The 17,505-nt window shown below is 43.8% G+C and overlaps 2 protein-coding genes across 3 annotated transcripts in view; both read left to right on the top strand.

Annotated features, from left to right (window-relative positions):
• The first annotated feature begins 4,256 nt into the window (after positions 1 to 4,256).
• On the top strand, positions 4,257 to 12,371 carry LOC129547584 (serine protease 45). The gene is made up of 8 exons (XM_055413324.2): positions 4,257 to 4,328; positions 4,376 to 4,532; positions 4,609 to 4,617; positions 6,398 to 6,424; positions 9,873 to 10,020; positions 10,524 to 10,798; positions 11,642 to 11,805; positions 12,138 to 12,371. Exons 1-8 carry the CDS (start codon positions 4,257 to 4,259, stop codon positions 12,369 to 12,371), a joined length of 1,086 nt encoding a protein of 361 aa, XP_055269299.2.
• A 1,469-nt stretch (positions 12,372 to 13,840) lies between these two features.
• Positions 13,841 to 17,505, top strand: part of PRSS50 (serine protease 50) — a 29,376-nt gene continuing 25,711 nt past the window's right edge. Inside the window, exon 1 of one of the 2 annotated variants that reach the window (XM_088831748.1) lies at positions 13,841 to 13,962. In XM_088831748.1, coding sequence (XP_088687874.1) covers positions 13,866 to 13,962 — 97 coding nt within the window. In that variant the 5' untranslated portion in view covers positions 13,841 to 13,865. Of the gene's footprint in view, positions 14,054 to 17,505 lie in introns of both variants that reach the window. The other variant, XM_088831749.1, reaches the window with a different exon arrangement.

Raw genomic sequence — 17,505 nt, 5'->3', positions numbered from 1 at the left:
CCCTGCTGCCCAGTGTGGATCTGAGTCCCCAGCCTCTGCCACACAAATCCTCCTGGGGCAACTCAGTCTTGGAAGCCTCTTCTCAGTGCTCCAGAGGCCACATCCAGACTCACCCCAAGTTTTGTTGAGGCAGTTATGGAGTATGGAGATTTCTGATGTTAGCTGAATAAATGTTTGTTCTTTTGTGTTCTGATGCTCTTCTCTCCTTGCAGTTGCAGGGTTGCATATGACATACTCTGTAGAAAATTAGTCTCATTTGGCTAAGAAACTATTCATGGTTCTCATTAAGCCCTAGAGGGGGAGGTGAGTCCACACCTACTCATTGATGAGTCTAGGAATGGTTTTAGCTAGCAGCTTCCTGCTCCCTGTACTCCTATTATAGTTATCAGCATGTCTGTGGGGAGCTTTGTACCCTAATCTCATAGCCTTTATAGCTTAGAGTAGAGAATCAAGAGAGACTGGAACTGGGAGTAAGACTTATTCAGGCAGGGGCATGAATAATATTATTCCTCCTGCCCTGCTTCTGCTTGCTGCTCACCTCTACTTTATTACCAAAGGTCTGCATTCCCATCAGTTCAGTTCAGTTCAGTTACTCAGTCATGTCCGACTCTTTGAGACCCCCATGGACCACAGCACGCCAGGCCTCCCTGTCCATCACCAACTCCTGGAGTCTACTCAAACTCACGTCCATTGAATCAGTGATACCATCCAACCATCTCATCCTCTGTTATCCCCTTCTCCGCTAGCCTTCAATCCTTCCCAGCATCAGGGTCTTTTAAAATGAGTCAGTTCTTTGCATCAGGTGGCTAAAGTATTGAAGTTTCAGCTTCAACATCAGTCCTTCCAATGAACATTCAGGACTGATTTCCTTTAGAATGGATTGGTTGGATCTCCTTGCAGTCCAAGGGACTCTCAAGAGTCTTCTCCAACACCACAGTTTAAAAGAATCAGCTCTTCTTTCTTTATAGTCCAACTCTCACATCCATACATCACTACTGGAAAAACCATAGCCTTGATTAGACAGACCTTTGTTGGTAAAGTAATGTCTCTGCTTTTTAATATGCTGTCTAGGTTGGTCCTAACTTTTCTTCCAAGGAGTGAGCGTCTTTTTATTTCATGGCCGCAGTAACCATCTGCAGTGATTTTGGAGCCCCAAAGAATAAAGTCCGTCACTGTTTCTCCATCTATTTGTCATGAAGTGGGACTGGATGCCATGATCTTTGTTTTCTGAATGTTGAGCTTTATGCCAACCTTTTCGCTCTCCTTTTTCACTTTCATCAAGAGGCTCTTTAGTTTTTCTTCACTTTCTGCCATAAGGGTGGTGTCATCTGCGTATCTGAGGTTATTGATATTTCTCCCAGCAATCTTGATTCTAGCTTGTGCTTCATCCAGCCCAGCGTTTCTCATGATGTACTCTGCATATAAGTTAACACGGTGACAATATACAGCCTTGACGTACTCCTTTTCCTATCTGGAACCAGTCTGTTGTTCCATGTCCAATTCTAACTGTTGCTTCCTGACCTGAATACAGATTACTCAAGAGGACGGTCATGTGGTCTGTATTCCCATCTCTTTCAGAATTTCCCAGTTTACTGTGATCCACACAGTGAAAGGCTTTGGCATAGTCAATAAAGCGGAAATTAAAGCAGAAATAGATGTTTTTCTGGAACTCTCTTGCTTTTTCCATGATCCAGCAGATGCTGGCAATTTGATCTGTGGTTCTTCTGCCTTTTCTAAAACCAGCTTGAACATCTGGAAGTTCACAGTTCACATATTGTTGAAGCTTGGCTTAGAGAATTTTGAGCATTACTTTGCTAGTGTGTGAGATGAGTGCAATTGTGTAGTAGTTTGAGCATTCTTTGGCATTGCCTTTCTTAGGGACTGGAATGAAAACTGACCTTTTCCAGGTCTGTGGCCACTGCTGAGTTTTCCAAATTTGCTGGCATATTGAGTGCAGCACTTTCACAGCATCACTTCATGGCAAATAGATGGAGAAACAGTGGAAACAGTGACGGACTTTATTTTTGGGGGGCTCCAAAATCACTGCAGATGGTTACTGCGACCATGAAATTAAAAGACGCTTGCTCCTTGGAAGAAAAGTTATGACCAACCTAGATAGGATATTAAAAGGCAGAGACATTACTGTGCCAACAAAGATCCGTCTAGTCAAAGCTATGGTTTTTCCAGTAGTCGTGTATGGATGTGAGATTTGGACTAAAAAGATCCAACCAGTCCATCATAAAGGCAATCAGTCCTGAATATTCACTGGAAGGACTGATGCTGAAGCTGAAACTAATACTTTGGCCACCTGATGCAAAGAACTGACTTATTTGAAAAGACCCTGATGCTGGGAAAGATTGAAGGCGGGAGGAGAAAGGGACGACAGAGGATGAGATGGTTGGATGGCATCACCTACTCAATAGACATGAATTTGAGTAAACTCCGGGAGTTGGTGATGGACAGGGAGGCCGGCATGCTGCAGTCCATGGGGCACGAAGAGTCAGACATGACTGAGCAACTGAACTGATGTAAATCAGTGAAGTTAAAACACAGCCTCACACTGTACACAAAAGTAAAATAGCTTAAAGACCTAAATATAAGACATAACACCATAAAACTCCTACAAGAGAGCACAGGCAGGACTCACGGACATAAATCATACCAATGTTTTCTTTGATCACTCTCCCAAGGCAATAAAAATAAACAAATGGGACCTAAGGAAACTTACAAGCTTTTGTACAGCAAAGGAAACCATAAACAAAATGAAAGACAGCCTACTGACTGGGAGAATATATTTGCAAATAATATGACTGACAAGGGCTTAATTTCCAAAATATACAAACAGCTCATATAACTCAACAGAGAAAACAACCCAATTGAAAAACGCGCAGAAGACCTACATGGACATTTCTCTAAAGAAGACACATTGATGGCCAATAGGCACAAGAAAAGATGCTGAATGTCAGCATCTTTAATTAGTAGAAAAAAACAAATGAAAACTACAGTGAGGTATCACTGTAGTTGATACAGTCACTATGTAATTGATGCAGCCACCATGGAAAACAATATGGAGGGTCCCCTAACAAACTAAAAATAGAGTTGCCATAATGATTTAGTAGTCCCACTTCTGTGCATATACATGGATGAAACTATAATTTAAAAAGATATGCACACCCCTATGTTCATAGCAGCACTATTCACAATAGCCAAGACATGGAAACAACCTAAATGTCCATCAACAGATGATAGGATAAAAAAGATATGGTACATACAAATGATGGATTACTCAGTCATGAAAAAGAACAAAATAATACCATTTGCAGCATCATAGGTGTTCTTGGTCAGCAGGTGGCTTTTCTCTATATTATGACTCCTCTCAGCCCTGTGGTTCATGCTTACCTACCTCAGAATTCCCTGGAGGGCTTGTTGAACTACAGATAACTGATTACACTCCCAGAGTTTTACATCCTGTAAGTTTGGGTGGGTCTTAAGAATGTACATCTCTTAAGTTCCCAGGTGCTGCTCCTGCTGCTCTGTGGACCCACACTTTGAGAGCCATTGCTCTGCATCAACACAGCAGAGAAGTTAATCTTCTCTTACTGCCTTTGCATTGAAGTGGCACATGTCACCTCTCCTCACCTCCTATTAGTGGAACTCATATTCTGGACCGCTGCAGATGCTAGGGTGCAGAATGTGGTTCCCAGAGTTGGGTCCCCCACACTTGACAGAAGCAGCAGGAATCTTGGTTGTCATCTCCCAATCCTGGATACACCAAGCAGATCCAAAAACAGCATTCTTCTACAAATCATCCTGTGAAAGCCCAAGGTTTCATATCCGCCACCATTTCTTTCAGTTTCTACCATCCCACTGGTGATTTGCAAAAGTGTAAAAACGCCTTTCTGAGGTCTCCCCCAAGATCTGTCGTTCAAGTCTTAGGTCCAGCTTACATGTCACTTATATAAGGACATCTTCCCTTATTCCCTAGCCTTAGTGTTCTTTTCTGGTGTTTTCTACATCTTTCCAGAGTCTCAAAACAACATAAACTGAGAAACTCTTCAATGCAAGGGAAACAAGGTTGTGATCAGAGGCTGGACGACATGTCGCCAACAGGAGTCTGGGGAATTCGATGTGCCTTCACTGGCCACGTTTGGGGGTACAGTCACCAACTTAAGGCACTTGGGGGTACTTCCATGGCACCGGCCACTGCGGAGGCAATGAGACGCCCAAGGCTCCGCAGTCATCTTCACGGAGGCCGCATGAGGTGGGCCTACGTGTTGCTGAGCGTTCACGATGCCAAGGGCACCATCGAGCGTCGTCGACGTCATCACGTGCTGGGCGGGCCATCACGTGTCTGAAGCTCCGTCATGTGCGTCAGATGCGGGTGACGTCGTCGCGGCGTCCGGGGTTCACGCGCGCTGCCGCTAGAGGCCGCTTGAGTGGCCTTATGGCCGCCTCGCTTTTCTTCCTTAGCTCGGGGCTTGCAGCCTTAGGCCTGAGCCGCAGCTTCTTCCTGCTGCTGCTGCTGAACTCGGGTGAGGGCGGCGTCTGTTCCGCGCCGCTTCCGCTCCTGGTCGACCTTCCCCGACGCTGCCCTCCTGCAACCCGCAGGAGAGGCCGGTACGGGCCCTGTGCCGCCCGCCAGCCCGGAGCTCCTTCCCTTCTACTGAGCTAGGGCGGTTCCCGTGTTCCAGGGCTCGCAAACTCCCGCCCTCTCTGCGTCTACCCTTAGGCCCGCCAGCCCTCCATCCTCCTGAGGCCTTGTGGTGCGAGGGGAGTCACCCCTGCAATGAGGGCTAAGCTCATGGTCTCCACACACTTAAACCAGTGTTGTCTGCTTCACTTTCTTCTCAGACCCTGAGTTCTTCGGAGGGTGCCTCACTAGCAGTGGCTTCCTTCCCTCAGGAAACGCAGGCGCTCAGCTGCTGTCTGCCTTGACTCCCTCAGCGCCGGGGGCCCCGCCAACCCGACTGTTACCCTTTCTTTAGGAATCAGACAGGCCTCAGGCCCGCCGTCTGCTCTCATAGATCTGGATCCTCTCCCTTTCTTTTTACCGTGTTTCTTCACCCTGTCTCACCCCTCACTGCCAGATTGCTCCAAGTAAGTTTTCACTTCATCTTTCCTTCGGCTGCTTCCTCACTTCTCACTTAATCCTTAGGCCGTTCCTGGCGTGTCTTTGCCCTGTCATCCCTGACCTTTCCACTCCTCCCTCTTTGATTTTCTCTAATCCCTCCGCTTCTCTTTCTCTTCTCCGCTGTGCCTCCTGATTCTCCTCTCCCTCAGAGTGACTCCCGTGCTCTTCAGTGTTCTTTCCAGGCCCCCCATGATTTGTTCATTCCTGACTTACTGGTGTTCCCAGAAGTCTTGTCTGGGTTCCCTCTTCACTGCTCCCTGAGTGAACTCACTTGCCCTGGGTATTGAGCTGCAGCTGCCCTTTATATGATGCTCCCTCACGAAACAATGTGCCTGGATGCACAGCAACATACTGGGCATCTGTTCTTGAATGACCTAGAGCCATCGCAGCTCCTTGGGTTCCAAAGTTGAGATCCTCTTCTGATAAACTAGGTTCTCTTATTCTGTCCTCTTACTCAGCGGATAGTAGTCATTCTTCTCTAAAATCAGAAATTGGGGAGTTATCCCTAGAGTCAGCTATCTTTCTTCGTCCGACATCCAGCTCATCAAGTCTTTGGCCACTGCCACTTTGTTCAGCCCTCCTCATTTATAGCCTGGCTTCTGCCCAGTCTTTGGTGGAATCTTACTGCATTCAGCCTTTTCACCTTCCTATCTACTCTGCATACTGCCTTCACAATACAAGCCTGACAGTGTCACACCTCCATTGGCCTCCCTCCTCCCAGAGTCTCACCCAGGCTTCTTGGCCTGACTTATGAAGGCACTTCTGATTGACCCCTGACTTTTCTTCCCCTGGCGTCATTTATTGCCATCACAGGCTTTGTCCTTTATCCTCTAGAGTCTCCAGCTTACACCATGATGCTTCTTTCATAAAGAATGTCATTGTCACTTTTCATTTGTTTTATTCTCTCATCTTTAAGATCTGGCACAATAACCCCTCTTTCCAGAATCCTCTTTGTCTTCTTCTGGGCTTACCTGACACCTGGAGCCTTGTCCCTACATTGATCTCACATGAGTGACTGTGTGTTTGTTTACTTGTGACTTCTCTGCTGGACAACCTGCTCCTCAAGAGCAAATACAGGATGTGTCTATCTGATACACCTCTGTCCCCAACCCCCAGCCCCTTGGCCTTGGGCTCCAGGGCTGGGAACAGAGTGGGAGATTAGGAAATAATTGGTGAAGGATTGAATGAACTAATGAAAAATATACTTCTTCATTGTCATCCTGTTACAACCTCTTATTTCATCTCTGTTCCCTGTTTCTCCTCCAGGTTACAAAGGAGACAGCACCAAACCAGGTGGGTAGGGTTAGACCCTGCCTTAAGAAAACCTTGGATCCTGGGAGGGTATATTCTGAAGAGGGTCACAGAGATAGTGTTTCTTGGTCTATAGGAAGCAGAAATTTAGTGTAAATGGCCTGCTTTCTAATGAACAGCCTGTGCCTGCCAGGAAGTACAGACTCAACAGTGCACAATGAAAGAGTATCTGGGCCTCCTGTGGGAATGCAGAGCCTCTTCGAATTCAACTCAGGCTGTATCCCATCAGGGAACATGCCCAGGAAGAAACGTTTTGAGCTCTGAACTGTTCATTTGCAAATGGAGCCTCTTGGGCCTTATGGAAGTGGCTGGCTCTTCTGGGATCTTCCTGTCTTTTTCCTTAGACTTTAAGGGTGGAAGGTTGTGTGGCTCCTGTTTGTTCATAGGTTTCCATTGGCACAGGTGCACCCCGATTTATTGTGGATTGTTTGGTTGATTAAGTTAGTTAGTTATTCTTATATCTTTGCCCCACCCCTATTCCTTCTCTTCACTCTCCTCCCAACCTTTCTTGTATGTTCGATGCATATCTTTGTGTTTTGGTATAAATACATATTGTGGTTTTGTGTGTGTGTATTTTTAACTTACATGAACAGTATGTGCTCTAGATCTCTTTTTGTTTCCTCCTCTTTTCATTTAGCTCCATTTAAAAAATATTTTCCCTGGAAATAATTTTCAACGTACAAAAGATTGAAAATAGTACAAGGAACACACACATATACATAATTTTTTCAGAATCAGTTGAGAGTAGCATACAACTCTTTATCTCTGAATACTCTGATATGTATTTTCTAAGGATATTCTCTTAGGTAATCACAGTTGCTGCTGCTAAGTCACTTCAGTCGTGTCCGACTCTGTGTGATCCCATAGACGGAAGCCCACCAGGCTCCCCATTCCCTGGGATTCTCCAGGCAAGAACACTGGAGTGGGTTGCCATTTCCTTCTCCAATGTGTGAAAGTGAAAAGTGAAAGTAAAGTCGCTCAGTCGTGTCTGACCCTAAGCGACCCCACGGACTGCAGCCTACCAGGCTCCTCCATCCATGGGATTTTCTAGGCAAGAGTACTGGAGTGGCTTGCCATTGCCTTCTCCGAAAGGTAATCACAGTACAACCTATGAATTTCAAAAATTTACATTGATACCATATCTTTATCTATTGTCCATATTCTAATTGAGTCAGCCCTTTGCATTCCTACCAGCACTTTGTGAAGGTGTATATATTGTTACAGACCTCCCACCCCTTGGCTTCATTCAGCTTTTGCCTATCTAATAGATTAAAAAACTGACTCTTTAGTTTAATTGAGATTTTTCTCATTACACCATGAGCATGTCTCATTGTGCTTTTGGCCTCTTGAATTTCCTCTTCTGATAAATTGATTGTCCGTATCCCTTTGTACATAGTCTATTGTTCTTTTTTCTTGATGATTTCCTAGAGTTCCTTGTATATTCCTAACAAAAGCTTTGATTTTAGACATTGCAGATATTACCCACTAATCTGTCATCTGTCTGTTAACCTTGTTCCTGGGGTCAAAAATCCTTGATTTTTATGTAATCATGTTAATCAGTTTAATGCTTTTATGGGTTGTGGTTTGAGGTTTGTTTAAAGAGTCCTTTTCCACCCCATGTCACATGTTTGGCTGTTAACTTTACAGTTTTACCTTCAAGGTCTTCAAGTACTACTAGAGAAGAATTGAGTTTTGTTCTTATTTATTTTGTAACGAGCCAGTTTTCCCAGCACCATCTGCTCAACAGTCCATCATTTACTCAGATTGTGGTAGCTCCTTTATTTACATTAAGTTCCTGTATTCTGAGGAACAATTTCAAGTTCTCTGTTCCTTTTTTGGGGTCTACTTGTCTGTCCTTGTCAGTACCACAGTTTTTGTTACGATGGCTTTGTTGTGTGCCTTAGTATCTGCTAGGACAGGTATCCCTTCTTTGCTCTACTTTATGGACCTTTGTTTTTCTGTTTCAATTTTAAAGTAAGTTTATCAAATTTCTTAAAAATTCGAACTGGGAAAGTGACTTTACAGATTAATTTTGGGAAGAATTGCATCTGAAATATCTATTCTATTTTAAAACAATGGGTCTTTCTCCATTTATTCCAGCCATTTTCAGTGTCCTTTATTAGAGTTTAAAAGGTATTACCACAGACATCTTGCTTAGTGTTGAATACTTGAATTCCAGGGTATTTTATAATTTGTAGCTATAAAATGTATCTTATTTAGAATATCAGTTCAGTTCAGTTCAGTTGTGCTATATTCAGGTTGGTTGGGGTAGAGAAATGTTACTGATTTTACAGATCAGCTGTTGAAGTGTTCTATACACACACATACACAAAGTACACAAATCGTGCGCCCAGCTCATGAAATGATCACACAGTGAATGCATCTGTGCAGTCTCCACCCAGTCAGAAAGTAGAGTGGTAGCAGCACCCAGAAGCTCCCTTCTGTCCTCCCAGTTACTTTCTTTGCCCTCCTCCCACAAAGTACCATTACTCCTGGCTTCTGAAAGTATAATTTTTTTGGTCTGCTCTTTGATGTTATATGATGTTTCCTGTAGGTTTGTTGCATGCCATTTTTATAAATAAGGATTTGCTTTCTGTTCCTAGGTTGCTAAAATAAGAGTTTGTTTTGTTTTTTAGTCATAAAGCTGTGTTGAATTTTTGAAATGCCTTTTTCTATATCTGTTGAGAAAAGCACATGATTTTTCCTTAGAGAAAAAGAACTGTTTATGTGGAGAATACACCAAGAGTGCTTCCACTGTGGACTACCCTTGTGCCCTGGGACAATCTCTACATGATCATGGTTCATTATTTTTAAAAATATAATATCAGCTAATATTTCATTTACAGTTCTGTATGTATGTTCACATTGATACAGTCATACAACTTGATTGTTGAAACTACTTGCAAACTAACAGTTTGTAAGCTGTGAGTGAGAGGCCTCTGTTGGCTCCATGCTGGTGCTTTTTCTTGAATCGTCTATGTAAAGATTTCTGACATAGAAGTCTGGAGATTTTCTTGACTCTGAGTAGTATGGGGACAGAGGCCTTTTGCATTTAAGAGATGCAGAAAACCTTTTAGGAACATGGCCTGAGGACATAAGAAAATACATTTCCTGTCTTGGGGCTGCTTCTATGCTTCTCCCTTGTTTTGAAGTTCTGTGCTTTTTGCTCCCTGTGTGTCTCAGAATCTCCTCCTCCTGTCATGTCTCTCTTTTGATGCTTTTTATCTCTGTTATTGTCATTTTCTGTCCAGCTCAGTGCCTTTGGGTAGGCCGCTGCTCTTCTCTCACCTTTAGTTTCCCCTTCTTTGAAATGAAAGCAAGTCCCCAAGTTTAGAGCCTTGTGCAAATTCCCCTAGGGGCATCTTGGCCTTAGTCATCCTTAGCCTCCTCTGTGTGGCCACTGTATCTGCCTGGCACACTGTTCCTAAAGCTTGTGGCCAACCTTGGTGGCCGAAGAATTTGGACATGTCCCGCCATTGGCCCTGGGAAGTGAGCCTCCGAGTGGAAAATGAGCACGTGTGTGGAGGAGCCCTCATTGACCTCAGCTGGGTGGTGACTGCTGCCCACTGCATCCAAGGGTGAGTATGGCCTCTGGAGACCCAAGACTGTAAAGGACCCAGCCTAGATTCCTTGTTTCCTCTGTGAACTAGTGTGGGGATATAAGGCATTGAGGGAGCGGGAAGGGATGTCCAGAATAGGAGAGAGTCACTCTCATGATCTCACAGAGGCCAGGAAACTGAGCCAGCGCAGGAACCCAAGCAACAGAGACTATCCTAGCCAGGGCAACAGGCAAACCCAGCATACACCCCACCCCTCACACACATGAGAACCTACGTGCATGCTAATAACTGCACGCTTAAACACACTACACATGGACCAGGGCACTTGATCAGCTCGACTGATGAATGAGGAGGCAGTCATAACTCTGACCCTGAGGGCCCCCGGGCTGGATGAGCAGGATGGAGTGAGCAGAGCAAATCAGGCACGACTTCTGCTAACGGGAGCATCCTTGGTGAAGGTAGGAGCATAGTGTTACTTGAGAACCTGACATCCCCCAGATGGGGCTCTGTGTCTCCCGTAGCACAAAAGAGTATTCAGTGCTTCTTGGCACCTCCAAGCTGATGCCCCTGAACTCCACGAGAACCATCTTGATCCCTGTGAGGGACATCATTATGCACCCCAAGTACTGGGGCCGGACCTTCATCATGGGCGATGTGGCTCTTCTCCAACTTCACAGTCCTGTCATCATCAGCAAGTATGTACAGCCCATCTGCCTTCCGGAGCCCAACTACAGCCTGAAGGTTGGGACACAGTGCTGGGTAACTGGCTGGGGCCAGGTTAAACAGCGCTTCTCAGGTAAGGAGGAAGGGGTTGGGGGTGAGGCATGGCACCCCAGAGGGTACACTCCATTCTGTTGGGGTCTTGCCTGCTGAGACCCTTCATGGTGCCTCTCATGAAGCTGTTACCTCTGACCCCTGGTTCTTTGGATGTGTTAGGATTGCTCCTCACGTGAGAACTGTTGCCATGGTTTACACCATTGCACTTGCTGTGGGCCCTTCATTTAGACCTAGGAAAGCCTGATCATTTTCTGCTTTCAGAAGCTTAGAGACAGGGATTCATAAATTCATTCACTTATTCGTTCACCTGACAAATGTCAGTGTTCAGGCATCTGCCACATGCCAGACCCTTGGCATCAGGCATCTGCTACATGCCAGACCCTGCCTCTTGGGAACTCATAACTGAGTGTGGGTAGGGGCACAGACTCACAAGGGAAGAAGCAGAGACTGTCAGGTGATCATGAGAGTAAGTCAGGAGGAGTCTGGGATGAGCTCTGGGCAGAGGGTCTGCCTTAGGTGCCAGAAGGAGGAGTGAGTGTCAGTCAGGTGGCAGAGGACACAGTCAGTTCAAAGCTCAGAGGCTGGAGAGAAGCAGCATGGTGTTGGGGTCTCAATTTCGGAAACTTGTATCCTGCTTGGTTCAAAAGCAAAAGATTCCCAGAGAAAAGGATTTTGGAGTAGAACTGTAGAGAGGTGCTTGTCAGACATGGTCCACACCATAGGGGAAGGGCCAAGTGAAGGACGGCCTGGAGACGTGAAGGGCTGTGGCCAAGTTTCGATGCTGGAGATGACAAGACCCTGGGAAGAGGCAGGGTTGAGTGGAATGAGGAGTCAGTTCTCACCCCACTGGACTCCTCCACAGCCAACTCCACGCTGGCCCCAGAGCTGCAGGAGGCTGAAGTGTTTATCATGGACAACAAGAAGTGTGACCAGATTTACCGCAAGAAGTCCCACATCCCCCGCGTTGTCCCCCTTGTGCTGGGGGATATGATTTGTGCCACCAATTACAGAGAAGACTTGTGCTCTGTGAGTTTCTGGGAGGTTCTGGCAGCTGTCCTTTGGTTGGGATGACTCCAGATAGGGGGGCAGTTCCCCAGGGAGGGGTTTGCGTGGCCTCCCTCTCTGTCATCATCAGGCAGAGCCCTTCTCCCATCTTCCTTCCCCGTGACGTCGATTTTTGCCTGATATTCTGGGATGGGGTCCTCAACTGAGGAATGAAGGGAGATTCCAGGTAGTGAGATCCTCAAGGATTGAAACAAGCTTCCAAGCAGAACTCAGAGGGTGGGCATTCTGGGTCCCCCAGTCCCTTGGGCCCTAGCTGGGCCGAGAGCCTCCATCACTCCTTTCTCTTTGCCTAGGGGGATTCTGGGGGTCCACTGGCTTGTGAAGTCGAGGGCAGATGGATTCTTGCTGGGGTGTTGTCCTGGGAAAAGGCCTGCGCCAAAGTACATAAACCGGGCGTGTATACCCGTATCACCAAATACAGCAGATGGATCAAGAAGCAAATAAGCAATGGGATTCTCTCAGTTCCCTGCACTTCTGCCTGGCTCCTACTCCTGTTCTGGCTGCTGCAGCCCCCGATGGGCCCCTGATCTTCACTCTCCCTTCTCCATGCTTTGCCTTTGCTGAATGAGGCCAGATCAAGATTAGATCAAGGTCATGGGTCTGTATTCAACAAGAGTCAAGATGGGGAAAAAGTGGCCCCTGGGACTGAGTCCAGCTTTGGCCTCCTAGTGGGGAGGGAAGTGGTGGATGACTAAGCCTTGAGTGACCAGGAGAAAGGAAGTGTAGCCTAGAAGCGTTCTGGAATTGGGGATCAAGATAACAGGGATTAAATTTGTGAAAACATAAGTTGACTCTGTTCTCTTTTCTGGGTGGCCCTGGGGGTTGGGGATTGGTGGGTGGGCAGGGCCTCCTGGAATTGATTTTCAGGAAGCTTCCCAGAGTGGAGACTGTTGGTTTTTGCTAAGCCACTTGTGATGGGGCTTTGGGAAAGGGCCTGGGCCTGAGGCATCAGTTATCTCAACTGTAAAGTGGGCGTGATGGGAGCAACTGAGACATGCACTGTAGGTGACAGTAGGAAGGCCCTATCGTGCTCCAAAATCAGCTTGCTTTCTTTTTATATTTGGCATATAAAAAAATGATTGCAAAAGTCCTGTTCCTGTATTTTTAAAAAATTAAAAATAAAAGCAATATTTGGATTTTTGTTGTGATTTACCAAAAAATTTCAGAAATACGCAGAAAGATTCCCCCTTGCTCATTAACCCCCCCACCAGTAATGCTGCTCCCCTCCTCAAAAGTAATCATTGTTAGCATCCTTAACTATATCAATGATTTTTTAAGCAATTAGACTCATATATTATTAATAATCTACATTTTAGAAAAACTATATGCCTGGAAAACCTTTCTATGTCAATAGCTAGAGCTGTTCATAATTGTGCGTTATTTCATGTGTACCATGTGAATGTGTGTGTCATATAACCAGCAGCAGGCTTTAGGCAGTTTCTGAACTTGTCTGCATTGCAGCAGTGTTGCCATGAATGTGTTCCTGCACACTCGGGGATGGAGTGGGGAGGACACACACTGCAGCATGTCTGCAACGGTCTTCCTGGGAGTGTACTCAGGAGAGGACCATCAAAGGAAGCACAAATGTAGCCATTTTGGATGAATACTATCTGTATAATTTACTCCTCCCAAGAGCTGAACACATGTACATTTATACCTATAGTATACAAGAATGAATGTTTCTTCTTTTTTACTGAAAATGGATATTATTAATCTTCAAAAATTTTGCCTAGCCAGTGGTAGAAAGTTATATCATTGCTGGTTTAATTTGCATTTCCTTGATTGGAAGAATACCTTTTCATGTGTTTATTGAAAAAAGGCATATCTTTCCCCTAATAAAGCCTTTGCTCCTATGTCTATTTTAGTAATTAAGTTGTTTATCTTTTTCTCATGGAAGGTCTTTCTCTTTTCTGAATATTTGTTGTTGTTGTTCAGTTGCTAAGTCATATCCGACTCTTTGCTACCTCATGGTCTGCCAGTCTTCCCTGTCCTTCACTGTCTCCCGGAGCGTGCTCCAACTCATGTCCATCGAGTTGGTGATGTGGTCCAGCCGTCTCATCCTCTGTCACCTGCTTCTCCTCTTGCCTGCAGTCTTTCCCAGCATCAGGGTCTTTTCCAGTGAGTCAACTCTGAATACTTTAAAAAAAAAATGATTTATTTATGATTGTGCTGGGTCTTCATTGCTGCATTCGGGCTCTCTCTAGTTTAGGTGAGCAGGGGCTACTCTCTGTTGTGGAGCACGGGCTTCTCTTGCAATGGTTTCCCTTGGTGAAGAGCACAGGCTCTCAGTGCGTGGGCTTCAGTAGTTGTGGTGCTCAGGAATACTTGCTCTGTGGCATATGGAATCTTCCCAAACCAGGGATTGAACCTGTGTCTCCTGCTTTAGCAGGCGGATTCTTATCCACCGTACCACCAGGGAAGTCCTGAATATTAAGTTTTTGTCAATTACTTAACAAATATTTTCCCCAGTTGTTGCCACTTATCTTTTAGAAATATGTAGAAGGGTAATCCTCCTGTAAAGATTTCAAAAATTATTACTGAATGAAAGTCAATCAGTCTTTATTTTCTTGAAGAATTTTGGGGCTTGCGTAACTTGGTCTATTCCACCTCCAGATTATAAAGCTGTATTCACATATTTTGATAAATTTGTTATTTCTGTGTAACTGTAATCCATTTGAAATTTGTTTATGTATAGTGTGAGGTCAACCTCTAATACTATTTACTGTAGAGTCCATCCTTTGCCTGCTGATTTGAATGTCCACATTTATAATAATAAAATTCCAATATATTTGTGGGTAGATTTTTTTGAAATCTCTGTTATTTCCCACTAATCTGTCTGTCCCTGGGCTAATGCTGTACTGTTTCAACCAGCTTCATGTTATGTTTTGTTAAATGGTAGCAAAAGTACTCTTATTAAAAAACACACAAAAACAGCTTAATCTACAAAGTTTGCCTTTCTTACAAACTTTATAATCTGTCATTTTCATTAAAATTGTTTCTTTAATATTTTTCATTAAAATATTATTGGTATTTGAATTAAAATTAAATATACAGAATAATTTGAGGAAGATTGTCATTTTTACAGTATTGAGTTCCTAACCAGAAATATAGTATATGCCTCCATTCATTCAGCTCTTCTATTCACAGATGTCTGGAAAAATACTGAGTTTATTTCTGAGTAGTTTACAAGTTTTGATTATGTTTTTTAGGAATTGTATCTTTTCCATTACATTTATAAAACTCCATGTATTAGGTATTTTAAAAGCTGTTGATGGATTAAAGTCATAATGATCTTGATTCCTGATCATCTTGCAAAACTGTGTATTTAATTCAGTAGTTTTTCAGTGATTCTCTTGGCTTATTTTGGGGCAATCAAATTACCTAAAATGGTCACAGCTTCCTGTTGTCCTTTTTGAAATTCACTTATTTCTTTTGCTATATCATTGCTAGAGACGCCACACAATATGAATTAGTAGCAATAATGGTGGGAGTATATGTGGTGAATTCTTTCATTCATTTCACAGCTACTTGGACTTTCCTCTGTGTGAGGCACTGTTTTGGGCCCTGGTGACACAGTTGTGAGCTATTAAGATATTATTTTTATTAAATTTGTTCGCATAATGAAATACGTTACTAGATTTCCACTAGATTGCTTAGGCAAATTTATAATACTCTCTGGATTCATTTTTCTACCATTTTGTTTAGAATTTTTGTTCCAGTGTTGGACTGGCCTACAGTTTTCTTTTTTGTTCCACTCTTGGTACCATTACTATACTGTCCTCTTAACACATGTTGAGGAGCTTTCTAGTATTTTCCTGTGCCCTACAGCAGTTTGTATAACACCAGCGTTATCTGTTCCTTACGTTTGATAGATAGTAAACATAAAATCCACTGAGCCTGATGCCTTTTTTATGGGATCTTTGGCTGTTTAAAAAAACCTTTCAGAGTTATTGGCTTAGTTGGCTTTCCCACCTCTTTTTGCATTAATTTTAGTTAAAAAAAAGCAATTTAGCTTAGATTTTAATATTTCAAACTGATAAGTAAAATTTGAACCTATGGCTCCTTTCCTATTTTTAATTGTTAGTTACATGTGTACTCTGTCACTTTTCTTAATTATTAAAGATTAGATTTACCAAATTTTTGTCTATTTCATAGATATTTTCCAAAAAACCCCACAAAACCTGGTGTAGTATTACTGGTTAGCTTTATGGTAGCCATCCTTCCTTCATGTTACTACAGATCCAGACAGCAGCTCACACTGTCTGCCATGTTGCTCATCATCTTCAGGGAGAAGCTGTCACACTCCCAGCTCCAAAGTGGCTCATTGACTTGATCTGATTAGCATAGCCAGTGCCCGGCCACCTGACCCAAGGTGGGTTATCCCAGTCAGCATAAGGTATGGTCCCATTACTTCATGGCAAATAGATGGGGAAACAGTGACAGACTTTATTTTTTTGGACTCCAAAATCACTGCAGATGGTGACTGCAGCCATGAAATTAAAAGACGCTTGCTCCTTGGAAGAAAAGTTATGACCAACCTAGATAGCATATTAAAAAGCAGAGACATTACTTTGCCAACAAAGGTCTGTCTAGTCAAAGCTATGGTTTTTCCAGAAGTCATGTATGGATGTGAGAGTTGGACTGTAAAGAAACCTGAGTGTGGAAGAATTGATGCTTTTGAACTGTGGTGCTGGAAGGCTCTTGAGAGTCCTTTGGACTGCAAGGAGATCCAACCAGTCCATCCTAAAGGAAATCAGTCCTGAATATTCATTGAAAGGACTGATGCTGGAGCTGAAACTCCAATACTTTGGCCACCTCATGCGAAGAGCTGACTCATTTGAAAAGACCCTGATGCTGGGAAAGACTGAAGGCAGGAGGAGAAGGGGATGACAGAGGATGAAATGGTTGGATGGCATCACCGACTCAATGGACATGAGTTTGAGTAAACTCTAGGAGTTGGTGATGGACAGGGAAGCCTGGCATCCTGCAGTCCATGGGGTCGGAAAGAGACCCGACTGAGCGACTGAACTGAGACCTGAGGGGAGAGAAATACATCCTCTCTCTTAATGTGGATGGTGAAGCAGAAGGATGCTGGCCACCATTTTTCAATAAGGGGACTGACTCACAATGAAGCTGCCATCACTGAAGCGAGGAGACAGAAATTTTAAGCCTGTTTAAGTGAATGTTTTACTTGGGAACTCCTAAATGGTACAAACTGCCTTTTGATTTTAGTGATCAAATACCCTTCTTTTTGTTTATTTCGTGAAAATTCTTTTAGCTTTAGTAGTCCAGTGTTCCCCTTTGGGGTGCTTTATTTTACTGTTCTTTTTCTGACTTCTTGAGTAGTATCCTTCATTCATTCATTATTTTTGGTTTCTGATATTTTCGGTTAATTCCATAAAATTTTCTGTGAGTCTCACTTTGGCCTCATTTGATATTTGACCTCATTGTCATTCGTTTCTATATTACTTTTTAATTTCACACTGTATTTCTTACTTAACCCAAGAGTTCTATCTGTGTGTTGTTTAATCTCCTGACAGTTTGGGAGAGGGATAGGAGAATTTATTGAGATTTTCTTTGTACCTAGTATTGGTAATTTTTATTGAATATTATTTGTGTCTGTGAAATAAAAGTGTGTGTTTTGAAACAGAGTGCTAGCTA

Source organism: Moschus berezovskii, chromosome 24 (assembly GCF_049115385.1).
Source record: "Moschus berezovskii isolate FMDL1 chromosome 24, NW_MosBer_1.0, whole genome shotgun sequence".
Classification (NCBI taxonomy): Eukaryota; Metazoa; Chordata; class Mammalia; order Artiodactyla; family Moschidae; genus Moschus; species Moschus berezovskii.
This window is presented reverse-complemented; position numbering and strand designations above follow the sequence as displayed.

Coding starts and splice junctions, on each gene's coding strand:
- LOC129547584 (XM_055413324.2), top strand. CDS start 4,257: ATGAGGTGGGCCTACGTGTTGCTGAGCGTTCACGATGCCAAGGGCACC. Junction 4,329..4,375: donor AGCGTCGTCGACGTCATCAC/GTGCTGGGCGGG, acceptor CATGTGCGTCAG/ATGCGGGTGACGTCGTCGCG. Junction 10,021..10,523: donor GCTGCCCACTGCATCCAAGG/GTGAGTATGGCC, acceptor TGTCTCCCGTAG/CACAAAAGAGTATTCAGTGC.